General features: G+C 44.5%; 2 protein-coding genes across 2 annotated transcripts; one reads left to right on the forward strand and one right to left on the reverse strand.

Moving 5' to 3' along the window:
- The first annotated feature begins 7 nt into the window (after positions 1-7).
- Positions 8-8,694, forward strand: fhip1aa (FHF complex subunit HOOK interacting protein 1Aa). The gene is made up of 11 exons (XM_077605276.1): positions 8-124; positions 1,805-2,446; positions 3,210-3,368; positions 3,453-3,539; positions 4,382-4,549; positions 4,639-4,718; positions 4,789-4,958; positions 5,764-6,492; positions 6,585-6,763; positions 7,539-7,659; positions 7,733-8,694. Exons 1-11 carry the CDS (start codon positions 20-22, stop codon positions 7,915-7,917), a joined length of 2,625 nt encoding a protein of 874 aa, XP_077461402.1. The 5' UTR covers positions 8-19; the 3' UTR covers positions 7,918-8,694.
- A 421-nt stretch (positions 8,695-9,115) lies between these two features.
- On the reverse strand, positions 9,116-15,554 carry gatb (glutamyl-tRNA(Gln) amidotransferase, subunit B). Its single transcript, XM_077605277.1, has 13 exons — positions 15,386-15,554; positions 14,531-14,684; positions 14,345-14,458; positions 12,990-13,188; positions 12,804-12,926; positions 12,086-12,199; positions 11,885-11,969; positions 11,765-11,809; positions 11,002-11,194; positions 10,798-10,931; positions 9,739-9,817; positions 9,454-9,591; positions 9,116-9,373 (listed from the first exon to the last, which is right to left on the reverse strand). The coding sequence occupies exons 1-13, from the start codon at positions 15,529-15,531 to the stop codon at positions 9,239-9,241; spliced, it is 1,659 nt and encodes a 552-aa protein (XP_077461403.1). The 5' UTR covers positions 15,532-15,554; the 3' UTR covers positions 9,116-9,238.
- Positions 15,555-15,607: the final 53 nt, after the last annotated feature.

A 15,607-nucleotide genomic window follows, 5' to 3' on the forward strand; every position in this document is an offset into this window, starting at 1 on the left:
AGCCGCCAGAGACGCCGCCATGGCCTCCGTGGTCGCCAACGGAAACCGGGAGGGGGCGTCGCCGCTCCTCGGGGGGGCCGATCCCGAGACCTGCATGATTGTGTTCAAGAACCACTGGGCTCAGGTAAATGGCAAAGTACTTGTGCTTTTGATACCTTTGACCATGAGTTTATCTTATCGCATGTAGAAGTCCCATCCATTTGGAGCGGGAGGTGTGGCAGCTAACGTCTAACGGCGTCTTAGTGGATAGCAGAAGCTTTGGCATTCATAAGATCATCTTTCAACGAATTAAGATTTTTATTGCATTGCATTCAATTTGATGACTAAGCCATCGCGGCGGCCATGTTGGGAGGGGCGAATCAAGTCATTTTGATATTATAATTGTGTTTGTCGTGGGATCCATTCAAAGTGGGAGCGTGGCAGCGAATGAACGTCCCATTCGTTCATTTGCTGCCACACCTCCCACTTCAAATGGATTGGACATTAGCAGCATCAGTGAGTGAATAGTACATACTTTGGAATTAACAACATCTTTAAATTAAATAAGCTCATTATGACTTTATTTTCATTTCATTGCATGGACTTGGATGGCAAAGGCCTCGGGGCGGCCATGTTGGGTGGGGCGATTGAAGTCATTTTCATGTTTCTGCCATGAATTATTGTTAGAAGACATCCCAACCAGTTGAAGTGGGAGCAAAAATGAAAAATGACTGAGACGTCTATCGCCGTCAACGGTAGCCAATGAGTAAAGTGGATTGTGACCCACCCAGCCATGATAGCATCGACTACGCAGTCCGTCATCGCGTCAACATTAACATTTAGTCTTACACTCGTCCACATCTGGAAAAGAAATTTTCCGGGTTTTTTTGCCAAAAGGGTGAGAATTGCGGGCGTTGCCCCGAATAAATTTCCACATACGACAGGCAGTGACAGGTCGCATGTTCAAAGTGAAGGATGACGTGGGAAATGTTTTTAGCTTGGCGCTATGCTAAATATCTTGTCGTCGGGGCGGGGTTGCGGCGAGGCGAGTCGAGGCGAAGCGAAGCGAAGCCGGCGGGTCTCGCGAGGGCCGAGCAGGCGCGCTGAGACGTGCGCTGCCAAAATTCCATTGGCGCTCCGCCGTTGCTTGGACACGGCCGCTCTAGGTACACAAACTGTTTGGGAGGGGCGGCGGGGGCGGCGGCTTATTCCCCGCTGTCGTCCCCATGACGTGTTTTTGCTCTTGAGTCACCTGATTTGGAAGATTTTCCATACTTTGGCAACTTGGTTAATACTTTATTACGTTTTATGTTTCTTTGGATAACACCCTCGTACATCTGGATGATTTTGTAGGATTTGTAGGCGAGTGGTTAGCGCGTCGGGCTCACAGTTTTGGGGTCGAGGGTTCGATCCCAGGTGTGTGGAGTTTGTATGTTCGCCCCGGCCTTGCGTGGGTTTTCTCTGGTACTCCGCTTTTTTCCAAAAACATGCATGCTAGGCTATCTGGCTAACACTGTAAATTGCCTACCCTAGCTATGATTGGTCATCCTTTGTCTACTTGTGACCTGCGATTGGCTGGCCAATCAGGGTGTCCCTTGTAGTTGGCTGGGATAGGCTCTAGCACCCTCAGAAAATTAATGTATGATGGTTTTTGAAAAAGTTCTACAAACACAAATTGCAATTCGTTTGTCAGTTTTTCGGATTTTTTTAAATGGATTTATTTTGCAGTTTTTCCTATTATTTGTATCTTGATACCTTTTTTTCAGCTTTGTTCCCCGTTGAGTGTTTTTCCCGTCGTAAAAGTCTCGGCGCCTTCTCTCGGCAGGTGGTGAAGATCCTGGAAAAACACGACCCGTTACGTGGCGGCGCCCGGCCGGGCCCGACGCCGGTCCCGGTCCCGGTGCCGGGCGACGAGGCCAGCGCGGTACAGAACTACGTGGAGCACATGCTCCTCCTCCTGATGGAGGAGGAACGCGGCAAAGCGGGCGCCATGGGCCCCATCCTGGAGTTTGTGGTCCTGGAGAATGTGATGGAGCGGCTCTTCGTGTGGAGCCTGCGGCGCGAGTTCACCGACGCCCTGAAGCTGGAGCAGCTGAAGATGTACGAGATGCTGCTGGGCCAATCGCGCCAGCCGCTGCTCCACCACAAGCCCGTGCTGCGCCCGCTGGTCACGCTGCTGTCGGCGTGCTCGGGCTCGACTCCCGGCGTGGAGGCCCAGCTGGTGCTGCTCCTGCACCAGCTCTGCTGCGTGCTGGCCAAGGACCCCTCGGCCCTGGAGCTCTTCTTCCACGCCGGCGAGGACCAGGGCGCCGCCAACTTCCTGGTCTTCTCGCTGCTCATCCCCTTCGTGCACCGCGAGGGCGCCGTGGGCCAGCAGGCCAGGGACGCGTTGCTGCTCATCATGTCGCTGTCGGCCGAGAACCGCCGGGTGGCGCGCCACGTTGTCGACAACACCTTCTTCTGTCCGGTAGGTAGCTCCGCCCACTGCTCATAAAAAAACAAAAACAAATAATAATAATAAAAGAAGCCGCCACCCGGTGGTGTAGTCCAGGGAGGCGGGGCACGTTCATGACCACCAGATCTCACGTGGGCTGGACCACATTATATTTGGAACCAAAAAAAATCACTTATATTTTTATCCAATTTGGCAAATATTCAGATTGGACGTCTATTGCCGTCAATGGCAATGAAAGAAGAGAATTCTCAGCCAGACTTTTCATTTTAAATGAATTGGACGTCCGTCATTGTCAATAGCAGGCATTCGTTCATTCATTTTTTTGAACCGCTTTATTCTCACTAGGGTCGCGGGGGGTGCTGGAGCCTGTCCCACTTGACTTCGGGACACCCTAAATCAGTGGCCAGCCAATCGCAGGGCACAATGAGACAAATAACCAATCACTTAAATTAGTGTCAACCTACCGTGCATGTTTTTGGGGAGGTGGGAGGAAACCGAAGTACCCGGAGAAAACCCCTACATCCCGGGGAGAACATGCAAACTGGATTTGAACCCAGGATCCCGGAGCTACGAGTCCGGCGTGCTAAGCACTCTTTAGCCACCATTCTGTCGTTAAAAACGCATGAATAGGGCTCCACAAAGCTAATCGGATTTAGCCGCTAACGTCATTGTTTGCGCTCCTTTTCGCTAAATTGCCGGTCACGGACGGACAACCGTGCGATTGTCGTCGTCCCCCCGCCCGGTGACGGCTTAACGGTCTAATTGGGGACGGCAGGTCCTGGCCACCGGCCTGAGCGGGCTGTATTCGTCCCTCCCCACCAAGCTGGACCCCCCCAACGCAGAATGGCACTGCCTGCACCGGGAGGACTGGCTGGGGGTGCCGGCCTTGGTGCAGTTCCTCAACTCTCTGGAATTCTGCAACGCCGTCGTCCAGGTAACCGCAAAAATGTCCCAACGCAAAACTCGGGTGTCCCATCGCTAAGCATTTTTTTAATATTTGATTTTTTTTTGTCGGCAGGTAGCCCACCCCGATATACGAGAGCAGCTTTTGGGGTACATCTACAACGGCTTCCTGGTGCCCGTACTCGCACCCGCCCTCCATAAGGTTCTCGCACAAACATATGTATTTATTATTTTATAATATCCAATAGGGTAGCTGCAAAGGGATATTTTTAGATTTGAATAATTGCCATCGCCGGGCTCATTTATGCATAAATGATGTTATTTTCTGCTGGCCGAGTCGGTAATTGGACTCTTTGGAAAAGAAAAATTAGGCGCTGACAAGTCAGACTATGAAAATAATTGAAATATATGATTATTATTCTTGAGGGAAAGCAAATTTGTGCAAATATTTCATTGGTTGTTTTTTTTCTTTTAATGTAAAAAATAGATATAGTATTATTTTTTAAATTTAGTGTCAAATAAAAAAAGAAACTAGAATATTTAGTCATTTATTTCCTATTTTTAAATGAATCTTTACAAGTGTTGTTCCCTTTTTCTCCCCAATTTGAAAATAAAACACCAAAAATATAAAAAAAAATTAAACCTATTTTCTGAATAAAATAATACACAGAACCATTTTTAAAAAAACTTTCCATTTTCTAAATAAAATAATACACCGAACCATTTTTGTAAAACCTATTTTCTAAATAAAATATTATATTACACAACCATTACTTTAAACCTATTTTCTAAATAAAATAATACACAACCATTTTTTTAAACCTTCTATTTTCTAAATAAAATAATACACAGAACCATTTATTTATTTATTTCTAAACCTATTTTCTAAATAAAATAATACACAGAACCATTTATTTATTTATTTCTAAACCTATTTTCTAAATAAAATGCATCAAAATGAAAACACAAAAGGGCATCTCATGGCATAAAGCCACGCCCCCACGAAAAGAACGACCCATTGAACACAATAACTCCGCCCCCCAGCTAACACTGGAGGAAGTGATGACCACCACGGCGTACCTGGACCTGTTCCTGAGGAGCGTCAGCGAGCCGGCCCTCCTCCAGACCTTCCTGTCCTTCGTCCTGCTCCACCGCCACGAGAAGGTCCACGTCTTGGACACGCTGGTCAGCCGGATCAACACGCCTTTCCAGGTACTCTTTTAGTTTTTCTTTGAGTTTTTTTCTTAAATTTTGCTTTCGTGACGATGGATTAAGAAGAAGGGGGGCGTTCCCGTCTCCAGCTGGGGGCGGTGTCGCTGGCGCTTTTCCGCACGCTCATCGCTCTGCACTGCGAGGACGTCATGCTGCAGCTCATCCTCAGGTGACGTCCAGCCGGGTCCAAAATGCTAACCGGGGCGGCACCCTCATCGAGGCCCCGCCCCCTTTCCCAGGTACCTGATCCCGTGCAATCACATGATGCTGAGCCAGCGCCGGGCGGTGCGAGAACGCGACTTCTACTCGGCGTCGGCCGCCAAAATCCTGGCCTTGACGCCACCGTGCTGCGCGCCCGAACGCAGCCCGCCGCCGCTGCGACAGCTGGAGTCCATCCTCTTCTCCAAAGGCGAGTGCCCCGCCCCCAAAAAGAGACCAATGGCAATTTTTTTGGTGTTTACAATGTTTCCCAACCCTCTTTTCAAGTCATCCGTAGTAAGATTCATTCATTCATTCATTTTCTGAATCGCTAAGGGTTGCGGGGGGTGCTGGAGCCTATCCCAGCTGACTTCAGGCACCAGGTGGGGGACACCCTGAATTGATGGCCGGCCAACCGTAGGTCACAACAAGACAAAAAACCCCATCACACTCCGATCAAAAGACAATTTTAAACTAGCTAGCCTAGCCTAGCATGCAGACAATTTTGGGGTGTTCAACCAGCTAGCCTAGCATGCAGACAATTTTGGGGTGTTCAATCAGCTAGCCTAGCCTAGCATGCAGACAATTTTGGGGTGTTCAACCAGCTAGCCTAGCATGCAGACAATTTTGGGGTGTTCAATCAGCTAGCCTAGCCTAGCATGCAGACAATTTTGGGGTGTTCAACCAGCTAGCCTAGCCTAGCATGCAGACAATTTTGGGGTGTTCAACCAGCTAGCCTAGCCTAGCAGCAGACACTTGTTGGGTGTTCAACCAGCTAGCCTAGCCTAGCATGCAGACAATTTTGGGGTGTTCAACCAGCTAGCCTAGCTTAGCTTAGCATGCTTCTTTTTGGGACCAGAGTACCTGGAGAAAAAAAGCTTGGGGAGAACATGCAAACTCCAAACACTGAGGTTCCACCTGGTATCGAACCCACGACTGTTCTAACACTGCTCGTTCGCCTTGAGTTTATTCGATTTAAAAATTGAATTCCCGCATACGCATTTCTTTCCCCTCAGCCGAGAGAGACGAGGCGTCCGTCAAAGGCGACCCGGCGGGCAACTCCTCGTGCACCATCGGCTCCGAGATCTTCCTGGACGTCAGCTACCTCCATTACCTGGACGACGCCCGCGCGCGAATCGCCGCCTCCGCACGGGCGTGCCGGGTGTGGTCGGCCGCGTACGACGGCGAGGACCCGTCGCCGGAGAAGTACCGACCGAGCGTCCCGGATGAGCCGGCGACCACCCGCGTGGCCCGGCTAGGGGCGACGGCGTCGGGTCCCGGACCGTCGAACCCCCCCGAGCTGGAGTGGGACGACACTTACGACGCGGGCCCGTCGAATAACGGCGAGCCCCAACTCCCGCCGGCGCCGCGAATCGAACCCCCCAGACACATCGAGGAGATGAGGAGGTCGGCCATTTTGTTGGTGAACGGCTCCTACGTGGAGGAGGGCGAGTTCCAGGACGACGTCATGGTCTACCACCTGGTGGCCAAGAAAGACAGCGCGGGCGGCGAAATCCCCGAAGGGCCGGAGCGACGCAGAAGTCCCCCAGAGTCCGACGGAGACTCGCCAGCGTGCCACCGGGACGCGACCAAACGCGAGGCGGACGCGAAAGACGGCCACCTTGAGGAGGAGGACGACGGAATGGAGTCGGCGGCCTTTTCGGCGGAGACGCCGGAGAAGCTGCCGTCGCCGTTCGGGGCCGCGTTCCGGAGCGCCGCCAGGAGTCACTCGGCGCCGTTCACGGGTGAGTCGATTGGCCGCCATTTGAAAGCAATAGCTTAGCCTCATTTCCCATTGGTTGATTCGAAAATAAAAAAGAGCTGTTTTGGTCTCCAGGCCCGTTTGTCAGCGTCTTGCTGTCCCGGCTGGAGAACATGCTGGAGAACCCGCTGCACATTAACCTACTGCTGACGGGCATCCTGGCGCAACTGGCCGCTTACCCGCAGCCGCTGCTGCGCTCCTTCCTTCTCAACACCAACTTGGTCTTCCAGCCTTCCGTTCGCTCGCTCTACCAGGTAAAGTGCTTCCTTGTGCTCCATTCAAATAAGGCTTCAAAATCATTGTCATTGCAGGTCATGTGTGTTACTGTGTATTATCTTATGTGTATACTACATTCAAATAAGGTTTAAAAAAACAATCATTGCGATAAAAAAGTGGTCCCATACGCCATGTGTCATGTGTAACCCTCCAAATTTAAATATAAATAATTGTAATAACAAATTAAAAACCAGTTTCTCTTGTGTTAAATCATAAGTGACAAGCCAAAAAGAGGAACATTGCAATTAATTATGATAAAAAAAATATTGTAATAAAAAAGTGGTCCAATTTATTAATATAATAATGATAATAATTATATTTTTTATTATCATCAGAAATATTGTTGTTATTAGTATTATGACTGATTTTAGTAATATTATTAGTTGTTATTATTATTATTATGAATATTATTATTAATAATTTGTATCATTATTATGAATATTATTTTTGTTATTATTATTATCAATTATTATTGTTATTAATTTGTATCATTATTATGACTATTCTTATAATTACTATTTATTATTATGAATATTATTAATATTAATTTAATAATTATTAATATTATTATTATGCCTATATTGCTCACCTTGGAATTTTCTTGTCTTGTTCATATTGTTTAGAAATATTCTGTCATGGGCAAAATGAACCATAACCCTCAACGATGACTTAATCGGCCAAGTTAGCCCAAACGAATGAGCGACATTAGCTAGGTAGACTGTCTTTTTTTTAAAAGCCACGTCTCTCCGGCAGGTCCTGGCCACGGTGAAGAACCGAATCGAGCGACTGTCCGCCACCAGCGAGGACTTTCCCGAGCTGATCGTGGCGGCGCAACACTGGCTGCTCACCAGAGACACGCTCTACGGAGAAGCAGGTGACATACAAAACAAAACAAACAAACATTCGCTACGCTAGCTCGCTAACGCCACCCGACCCGTCGTCCTCAGACATAAACAATCGCACGCGGAGCGGCGGGATCCTGAAAAGCTCGCCGCCGCTGCCGCTTCCCAAGTCCATCTCGGCCGAGCGCTCCGACGTCTTCGGCACCGTCCTCTTTGGCGAATTCCTCAAAGAATTGGCCGCCTTGGCTCAAGAGCACTCCATTTTGTCCTACATTCCCATGGAAGAGTGAAGCCACACCCCTCAAAAGTTTTATTTTGATAGGTCAACCACCAAAAATAGGTCAGCCCTTCCTTTGTATATTTATTTTTTTGTAGCATTTCCCGGCCCTTCACGTCAATCGTCTCAGGGTGGGCGGCCATTTTGGCTCTGGTGTTAGCGACGTTAGCATGGGCCAGCGCGAAATAGCTTTTCTCGTCTGCGTTATATTTATCTTTTATTGTAATTCATCTATTTATCTGGGGGAAATAGACGTTTAAAAGCTATGGTCAAGTCAATTTATTGGCGTCAATGTTCAAATTTGCTAAATTGATGAGGGTTTTTAGCGGTTTATTTCAATATTTTGGTATTGGGGAGTTTTATTTATTAGCACAGCGCAGTTTATGCTAGCATTTGTCGCCATTGCTAGCATTTGCTCCACTTTCAAGCATATTAACAGTTTTTTGGGGGCATTTTGTTCAGGTAATTTTTAGTTCAAATCCATATCTGAGGTAAATTGTAATATTATTTACCTAGCAGTTGAATTTGTCTGTTTTTAAAGTTCATTTATGGTTTTAAAGTCTTGCCTAAAGTCACATTTTAGTGCCTAAGTGGATAGCAATCAATCAGGAATGATTGAAAAATATGACAATCAACTTGATACGTGTTTTAAATACATTTTACGTTAAAAAAAGAGATATATTTTGAAAATGACTTCTTGAACCTACCAATGAATGTAGTAAATTTTTAATTCAGTGCTTGAAATATTGTTGCTGATAACATTTTACAGGCAAATAAAAGCTGGAACGCAGTTTTGATAGTTTTCTTCATTAGTTCTGAGGAAAGGATGCTCATTAATCTACTAGACTTTAAGCAATAAAAAAAAAATTCTCCAATAAAAGCCTTACTATGTCATTTTTCAAGAAAAAAAGTCTTAAATTGCCTTAATATATAATTATTCAATGAAAAAATAGCCTTATTATACATGGTCTCTTCTTAAAAGAAAAAAAAGCCTTAGTATACATGGTCATTTTTTTCAACTAATAAAATTCTTAATATTCATGCTCATGCTAAAACTTTTTTTAAAAGGAAAAATAGCCTTACTATACATGGCCTCTTTTTTATTAAGGAAAAACACTTTTTTTCAACAAATAAAAGCCAAAACATTCATAGTAATGGTCTTTTTTATTATTTTAAATGAAAAATTGCCTTACTGTACAATAGTCTCTTTATTAAAAGAAAAAAAGCCTTGCTGCTATACATGGTCATTAATTTAAACTAAAGCCCTGCTAACTCTGGTCAACTTTATTTTGAAACAGCCCATTTACGACGATCATTTGGGTATTCCAATGGCATCATGGAATTTCCGAAATGAGTTCCAGCAGAATGTCCCGTACGACGAGCGGGTCGGCCCGCCCGTTGGTCTCCTTCCGAACGGCGCCGATTAACCTGTTCACCACTTTCTTGTGGCCCTCTCGGAAAGCCAGCACCTAAAAGGGAACCAAAAAACCCCACCATTGAATATTAACAAAACAAGCATTTGCAGTCCATTCAAAGAGCGAGTCCCGACCTCATGCGGATGCGAGTCCACCACTCGAGCGCAGAGGCGCCGTAGCTCCTCGGCGTCACCGACGAGGCTCAGGTCCTGCTCGCCGATGATCTGGGCCGCCGTCTTGGCGCCCGCGTGCTTCCACATCTCCTGGAAAACCTGACCGTGGCGAGGGACCGTCAAGATGGAGGACACTTGGACAAAGTGGGTGGACCGTTGCGCTAGCTAGCTAGCTAAGTTCTCCTTTTGTATTTACAGATTTTGATGCATGTGTGTGTGTGTGTATTTTTGAGTGCGAGTAGTGACCTGCTTGGCAACAGAAGATGAGATGCTTCCCACTTGGAGAAGCTCCAGGAGCTGTGCCATGGCGGACGGAGACACGGGGCTGGAATCACACCATCATCATCATCATCATCACACAATTCCTCATTACGAGGTAAAAAGAAAACTCAAACACTCCTTTCACTGTTTCTAAAAATGCCTGAAAGATTTTTTAACACAAGCATTAGCGCAACATGTGTAGTAACAAAAAGGAGCTTCCAAAATACAGTATTACTCTGAATATAAGACGACCCCCACTTTTTCCAGACTCAAATTTGAAAAAAGACTTTTTGAATACCAAATTCAAATTTATACACTAAAAATAACGACAGTACATCTGACTGAAGCTTTAAATGTAATTATACTTGACAATAAAGGCATTCAATTCAATTAACTTTAAATCACCGGTGTCAAAGTGGCGGCCCGGGGGCCAAATCTGGCCCGCCGCATCATTTAGTGTGGCCCGGGAAAGTAAATCATGAGTGCCGACTTTCTGTTTTAGGATCAAATTAAAATGAAGAGTATAGATGTATATTAAATTTCCTGATTTTCCCCCTTTTAATCAATAATTGTCATTTTTTATCATTTTTTTCTGTGTTTTTAGTTCAAAAATCATTTTGTAAAATCTACAAATATTTAAAATAAAGTTAAAATAAACATTGTTTTAGATCTATAAAAAACTGAATATTCAGGGCCTTTAATCCAGTTCATTTACTCCATTTATAAAAAAATAATCTAAATATTATATCTAAAATGGTCCGGCCCACATGAAATCGAGTCTGACACCCTTGCTTTAAATGCTTTAAAAGTATCCAGTGCCATCTAGTGTTGTGAATGGGTACAATGTCGAGACGCCGATTTTAAGACGCTCGACACTTTTAAAAATCTTATTTCAATGCAAAATACATCGTCTTATATTCGGATCAATGCGGTCAGTCGGTTTTCCTTATGTATTTCCCTCTCATTTCATTCGGGGGTGTGGGAGGAGGGAAAAATTAAAAAAAAGACTGTAAAATGACTTGCACTTGCATCTTCAACGCTCACCTTTGACGGACGTTCAAGTCTTGTTGTTTGAGCAGCGTCAGCAAGTCGTTGGTCAACCAGCCAATCACCTTGCGGGGCTCCCGATGGGTGGATTTCAGCACCCGCTCAAAGTATTCCAGCAGTCCTTCCTCGTTCTGAGCGATCACAAAAGAGGCGGAGAGTGACTTGGGGGATTCGAACACGGCCGTCGGTGCGATGTCGGACCAGCAGGACGTGGACGTGCTCGGGGAGGATGTGGTACTTCTCCACCAGGCGCTCTCTCCTGGCGGCGGGAAGCTCGGGAAGCTCCGCCCGTAGGTTTGTTACCACCACCGCCTGGCGGACGTCGGCGCCCGGGGGGACGGAGGCGGGGTCCGGGTAGACGTTGAGGGGTGGGAGGTTGGGTTCGGGCATGAACCTGAACCACAAAACTTACTCTTACTACTTTTTTTCCCCATTTAGGACAACCAGTAATTATCTTTTTAAAATCTTTTTTTCCTCTTAAGTAGGAACTACTATGTTCTTATTTTTTAAACTATTTTCTAAAAATATTATTTTAACGATTTTTCAAAAATATTATTTTAACGATTTTTTAAAAATATTTTTTTACCGATTTAAAAAAAAAAAAATTAAACGATTTTTTAAAAATATTTTTGTACCAATTTTTTTTAAAAAATATTTTTTAACAATTTAAAAAATACGTATATTTTTAACAATTTTTTATGTTTTTTAAATTGGAAAGAAACATTGCTTCTAAGTATTTTAGTTATACTATAGTTAAATCATTACGTTTTTTTTATTTAATGTTTAATTAAAGGGCAAGAGTAACTGTTCAAAGACAAAAAAGGAAAAGGCTATAATATTCTCTCTATTTTTAATTCTTTTCTTTAATTGGAAAAAAAACATGGTTTCTAAAAGTTTAAGTTTTATAATGAAATAATATTCTCTCTTTTTCTTTTTATATCAAGCAAATGCAGAGGGTCCTCACCTGTAGTCCTGAAGACCCTCTTTGTCCCTCATGGACACGGTTATCCTACAAAAAATAAAAAATAAATAAAAATAAAACAGGAAGAAGTGACAGGCTGCCAGACAAAATGGCCGCTCTCACCCCGATTTGGCGTCATAGGACCGAGTCTCGTTTTGCACGCTTTCCCCACGCCGCAGGACGTCCATCTGTCTCCGAATCTCGAAGTCTACGCACAAAACGAAACCCACAAATTACCACGTATTGCCAAATACGACCGACGTTGCTAATAAATACGCATCGTGAATAAAAACAAAAACAAAACAAAAACAAAAGCATACTTACCAATAGCCTTGGCCAGATATCGAATACTGTTGATGTTTTTCACCTCGGTCCTGACGCCCAGCGCCTCGCCGGGTCGGTGCACCGACACGTTGGCGTCCACCCTCAATTGTCCCTCTGAGAAAAAAGTCTCTTTGTAAATTATTTTTCATGTAATCATTAATAGAAAAAAGTCAATAGAAAAAAAAACGAAAGCTTGTGAAGGTAGTGTATATGACCGTATTTTCTGAACTATAAGTCACACTTTTTTTTTTTTTTAACCCTGTGAAAATGACGCGATTTGACCCGATTTCCTGTTAATTCATTCCTTTTCTGTACCGCTTTATCCTCACTAGAGTCTTGGGGTGCCGGAGCCTATCCCAGCTGACTTTGGCCACGAAGCGGGGGACTCCCTGAATTGGTGGCCAGCCAATCGCAGGGCACGAGGAGACAAACAACCAACAAAGTTAGCATCCAATTGGCCTAGCTCGGGACAAGTTAGCATCCAACTAGCCTAGCTTGGGACAAGTTAGCATCCAATTAGCCTAGCTAGGGACAAGTTAGCATCCATTTAGCCTAGCATGCATCCCCGGAGGAAACCCACGCAGCCCTGGGGAGAACAACCTGGATTTGAACCCAAGTCCACAGAACTGTGAGGCCAACATGCTAACCACTCACCCACCGGACTGCCGATTTCCCGACCTATGCGGCAAAATAAAAGTTAAAAAATGGCGTTTCTTACCCGCCATATTCCCGCGACAGGTCCCGAGCGCCTGCAGGATGAGCTGCAGCTCCCTGACGGCCGCCGCCGCCTCCTGGCCGCACGTCATGTCGGGCTCCATCACCAGCTCCATCAGACCCACGCCTAAGGTGGGGGGCACGGTCGGACCGGATCCCCTCGGATCGGGGTCGGCTCGGCGGCTCTCACCCGCTCGGTTGAGGTCGACGAGCGTCTGTCCGCGGTCGTCGTCGTGCAGGCTTTTGCCGCTGTCCTGCTCCAGCTGGATCTGCTTGATGCGCACCTTCTTGCGGACCACCTGCTGGCGTTTCTTGCCGTCCAGGAGGCTGTAGCACAGTACGCCATCCACCGCCAGAGGGCGCCGTTGCTGCGTGATCTGGTAGCCAGCCTGACACAAAAAGTTAAAGGTTTATTTTTCAGGGGCGCTGCAATTTTACATCTGCACCATTTTGGTCAAAAATATTCGGACTGTTTCTCATTCGGTAGAATGGTGAAAAGTCTGAAAGGTTTTTACCGTTGTGGTAAAAAGGTTGAAAATAATTGTATTTGTGTAATTACAGTAATCCCTCGAATATCGCGGACAATGGACCCCATGGCCACAAGAAGACAAAGGACTTGGACTAAAAGTCCTATTAAACTGGTTTTTGGGGGTTTATATCAAGCGAAGAGGAACTATTTTCACTGTGAGTACAATATTTACAGTATTTACATTATTATACATATACACATTATATTTAGATATTAATAAATGAGTCTTGATATGCTGATAGCTGTAATATTTCATAAATATACACTTTTCGATCACTGTACTTGTGTACCTGGATGGGGTGGATCCTTTGGGGGGTCATTACGTTTTTTTGAGTCGGTCTAACATTATAAATTGACAAGTAATTGTTTATGGAATTAATTTTTGATCCAAAACTTATTACTCATTATTTTTGTAACAAACAGGTGACATAATATTTGTAGTTGAACTTTTCCCAGGATGGTTTTTGGTTCCAAAGACCATTTCGAGCTAAAATGTCAACCCTAAAATACAATTACAGTAAACAATGTAACATATCTTTGAACCAATGAAATATTTCTATTTGTTGGAAAAATAATTGGTGATTAGTCAATTTCGTAAATAATGTTGAGCCCTCGTTTATAGTGATTAGGGAGAAAGAATATAGAAATAGGAGGAAAATGGAGCTCCTAAACGGCAGCTGTCAATTAAAATGCAACACATTTTCACTCTCAAGGTTTCCTTTTTCTTCCTGAAAAGCTGGAGAATAATTAATATTTCATCTGCTTCTCGTATTCCTTGCGCTGCCCCCGCGGTGCCTGCGTTGCCTTGGCAACCGTGGCGTATAATGTGAGAATAAAAAATAAAAAAATTGAATGGTCCAGCTCACAAGGGAAGCAGAGATGCATTTGGAATATGAAAATTTTCAAGTTTCTAAACAAGGAAGGCTTTCCCAAAAAGTTGCCAAGCTAAAATAGATTAATCTGTGGTAATTTATTACAGCCTGAATTAAAACTGAAAACTTGTTTTGAATACTAACCGGCATATCGGCGTAGAAATAGTGCTTCCTGTCAAATAGCGATGTCTCGTTGATGCGGCAGTTGAGCGCCAAGCCCGTCGTTACGGCTGCTTCCACGCATCGTTTGTTCAGGACCTGCTCGGATAAAAACGCTGTTTAATGGGAAATTAAAAATGATTTTAAGATGCTCGGGATGAGAACTCTTACGGGTAACGTGCCGGGCAAGGAGGCATCGAAAAAGGATACCAGAGAGTTGGGAGGCGATAAGAATTGGACGGCCGAGCCGGAGAACATTTTTGTTCGGGAGTGAATCTGGGCGTGGATCTCCAGGCCGACCACGCCTTCCAGGTGTGTGTCAACACTGTAAAATTAAAGTATTTTAATAAATAGGAATATAAATAACAAATAGTTGTGTTACTACTGGGATAGAATTGCAAAGTTCATTGAAAAAAAAGGCTTTTCCAAATGAAGCTGTAAAATACTCTTGCAAATTTGAACGTGAATGCAACATCATAACAGATAGTAAACGAAATAAATAAACAAACTATATATATATGGCGAATCGGCAGGCAACCTGGCTGTATTGTAAATGTATGTATGTAGCATGTCATAACTGTAACTGGAATGCATCTCGTTGTAAAAAGTACAATATACAACGTATTTATATGTATTTTTGTATAATGACAATAACATTTTTAAATATCAACAAGAAGTGAAAGAAAGTTTTCAAATATCAACAGGAAGTGATTGACGCGCATGCGCATTTCATGCTCAGAGCATGACGACATTAGCAATCGACGATGACGTTTTCGTCTGCGACCGGTGACCGAGACGATCCGCTTTAGAGCCGAAATGGGTAAGACGAGATCGGTTTTTACATAAAACGTATTTTAAACAAAATTAATACCCCCGACATATGTTGTAATGCGGCGTACACAATTTGAAATGATCAAAAAACGTGTAAGTTGATAGGTATGCTCCTATTTAGCAGTGATAGGCTTTAAATAAGCTAGGTTAGCCATAGCGCAACAAATATAACACAATTTTATCGTTTTCACCAACCTTTTACTGTTGTGCAGGAGCTGACTATCATTTCGCGAAGATTCTAAATTTAACCCCCGAACTGTAAAATACGTATTAGGACACCATTGTAACGTTCTTTTAATCATTTTGTATCGAAATGTTGCAGCCACTGTGGAGGCTGCCATGTTGGTTTATGAAGGTAGGTTATATGTGGGAACTGTAGTAAAAATGAGCAAGTTTAAACTACAAATCCCAGGTAGG

This window comes from Stigmatopora argus, chromosome 7 (genome assembly GCF_051989625.1).
Source record: "Stigmatopora argus isolate UIUO_Sarg chromosome 7, RoL_Sarg_1.0, whole genome shotgun sequence".
Lineage (NCBI taxonomy): Eukaryota > Metazoa > Chordata > Actinopteri > Syngnathiformes > Syngnathidae > Stigmatopora > Stigmatopora argus.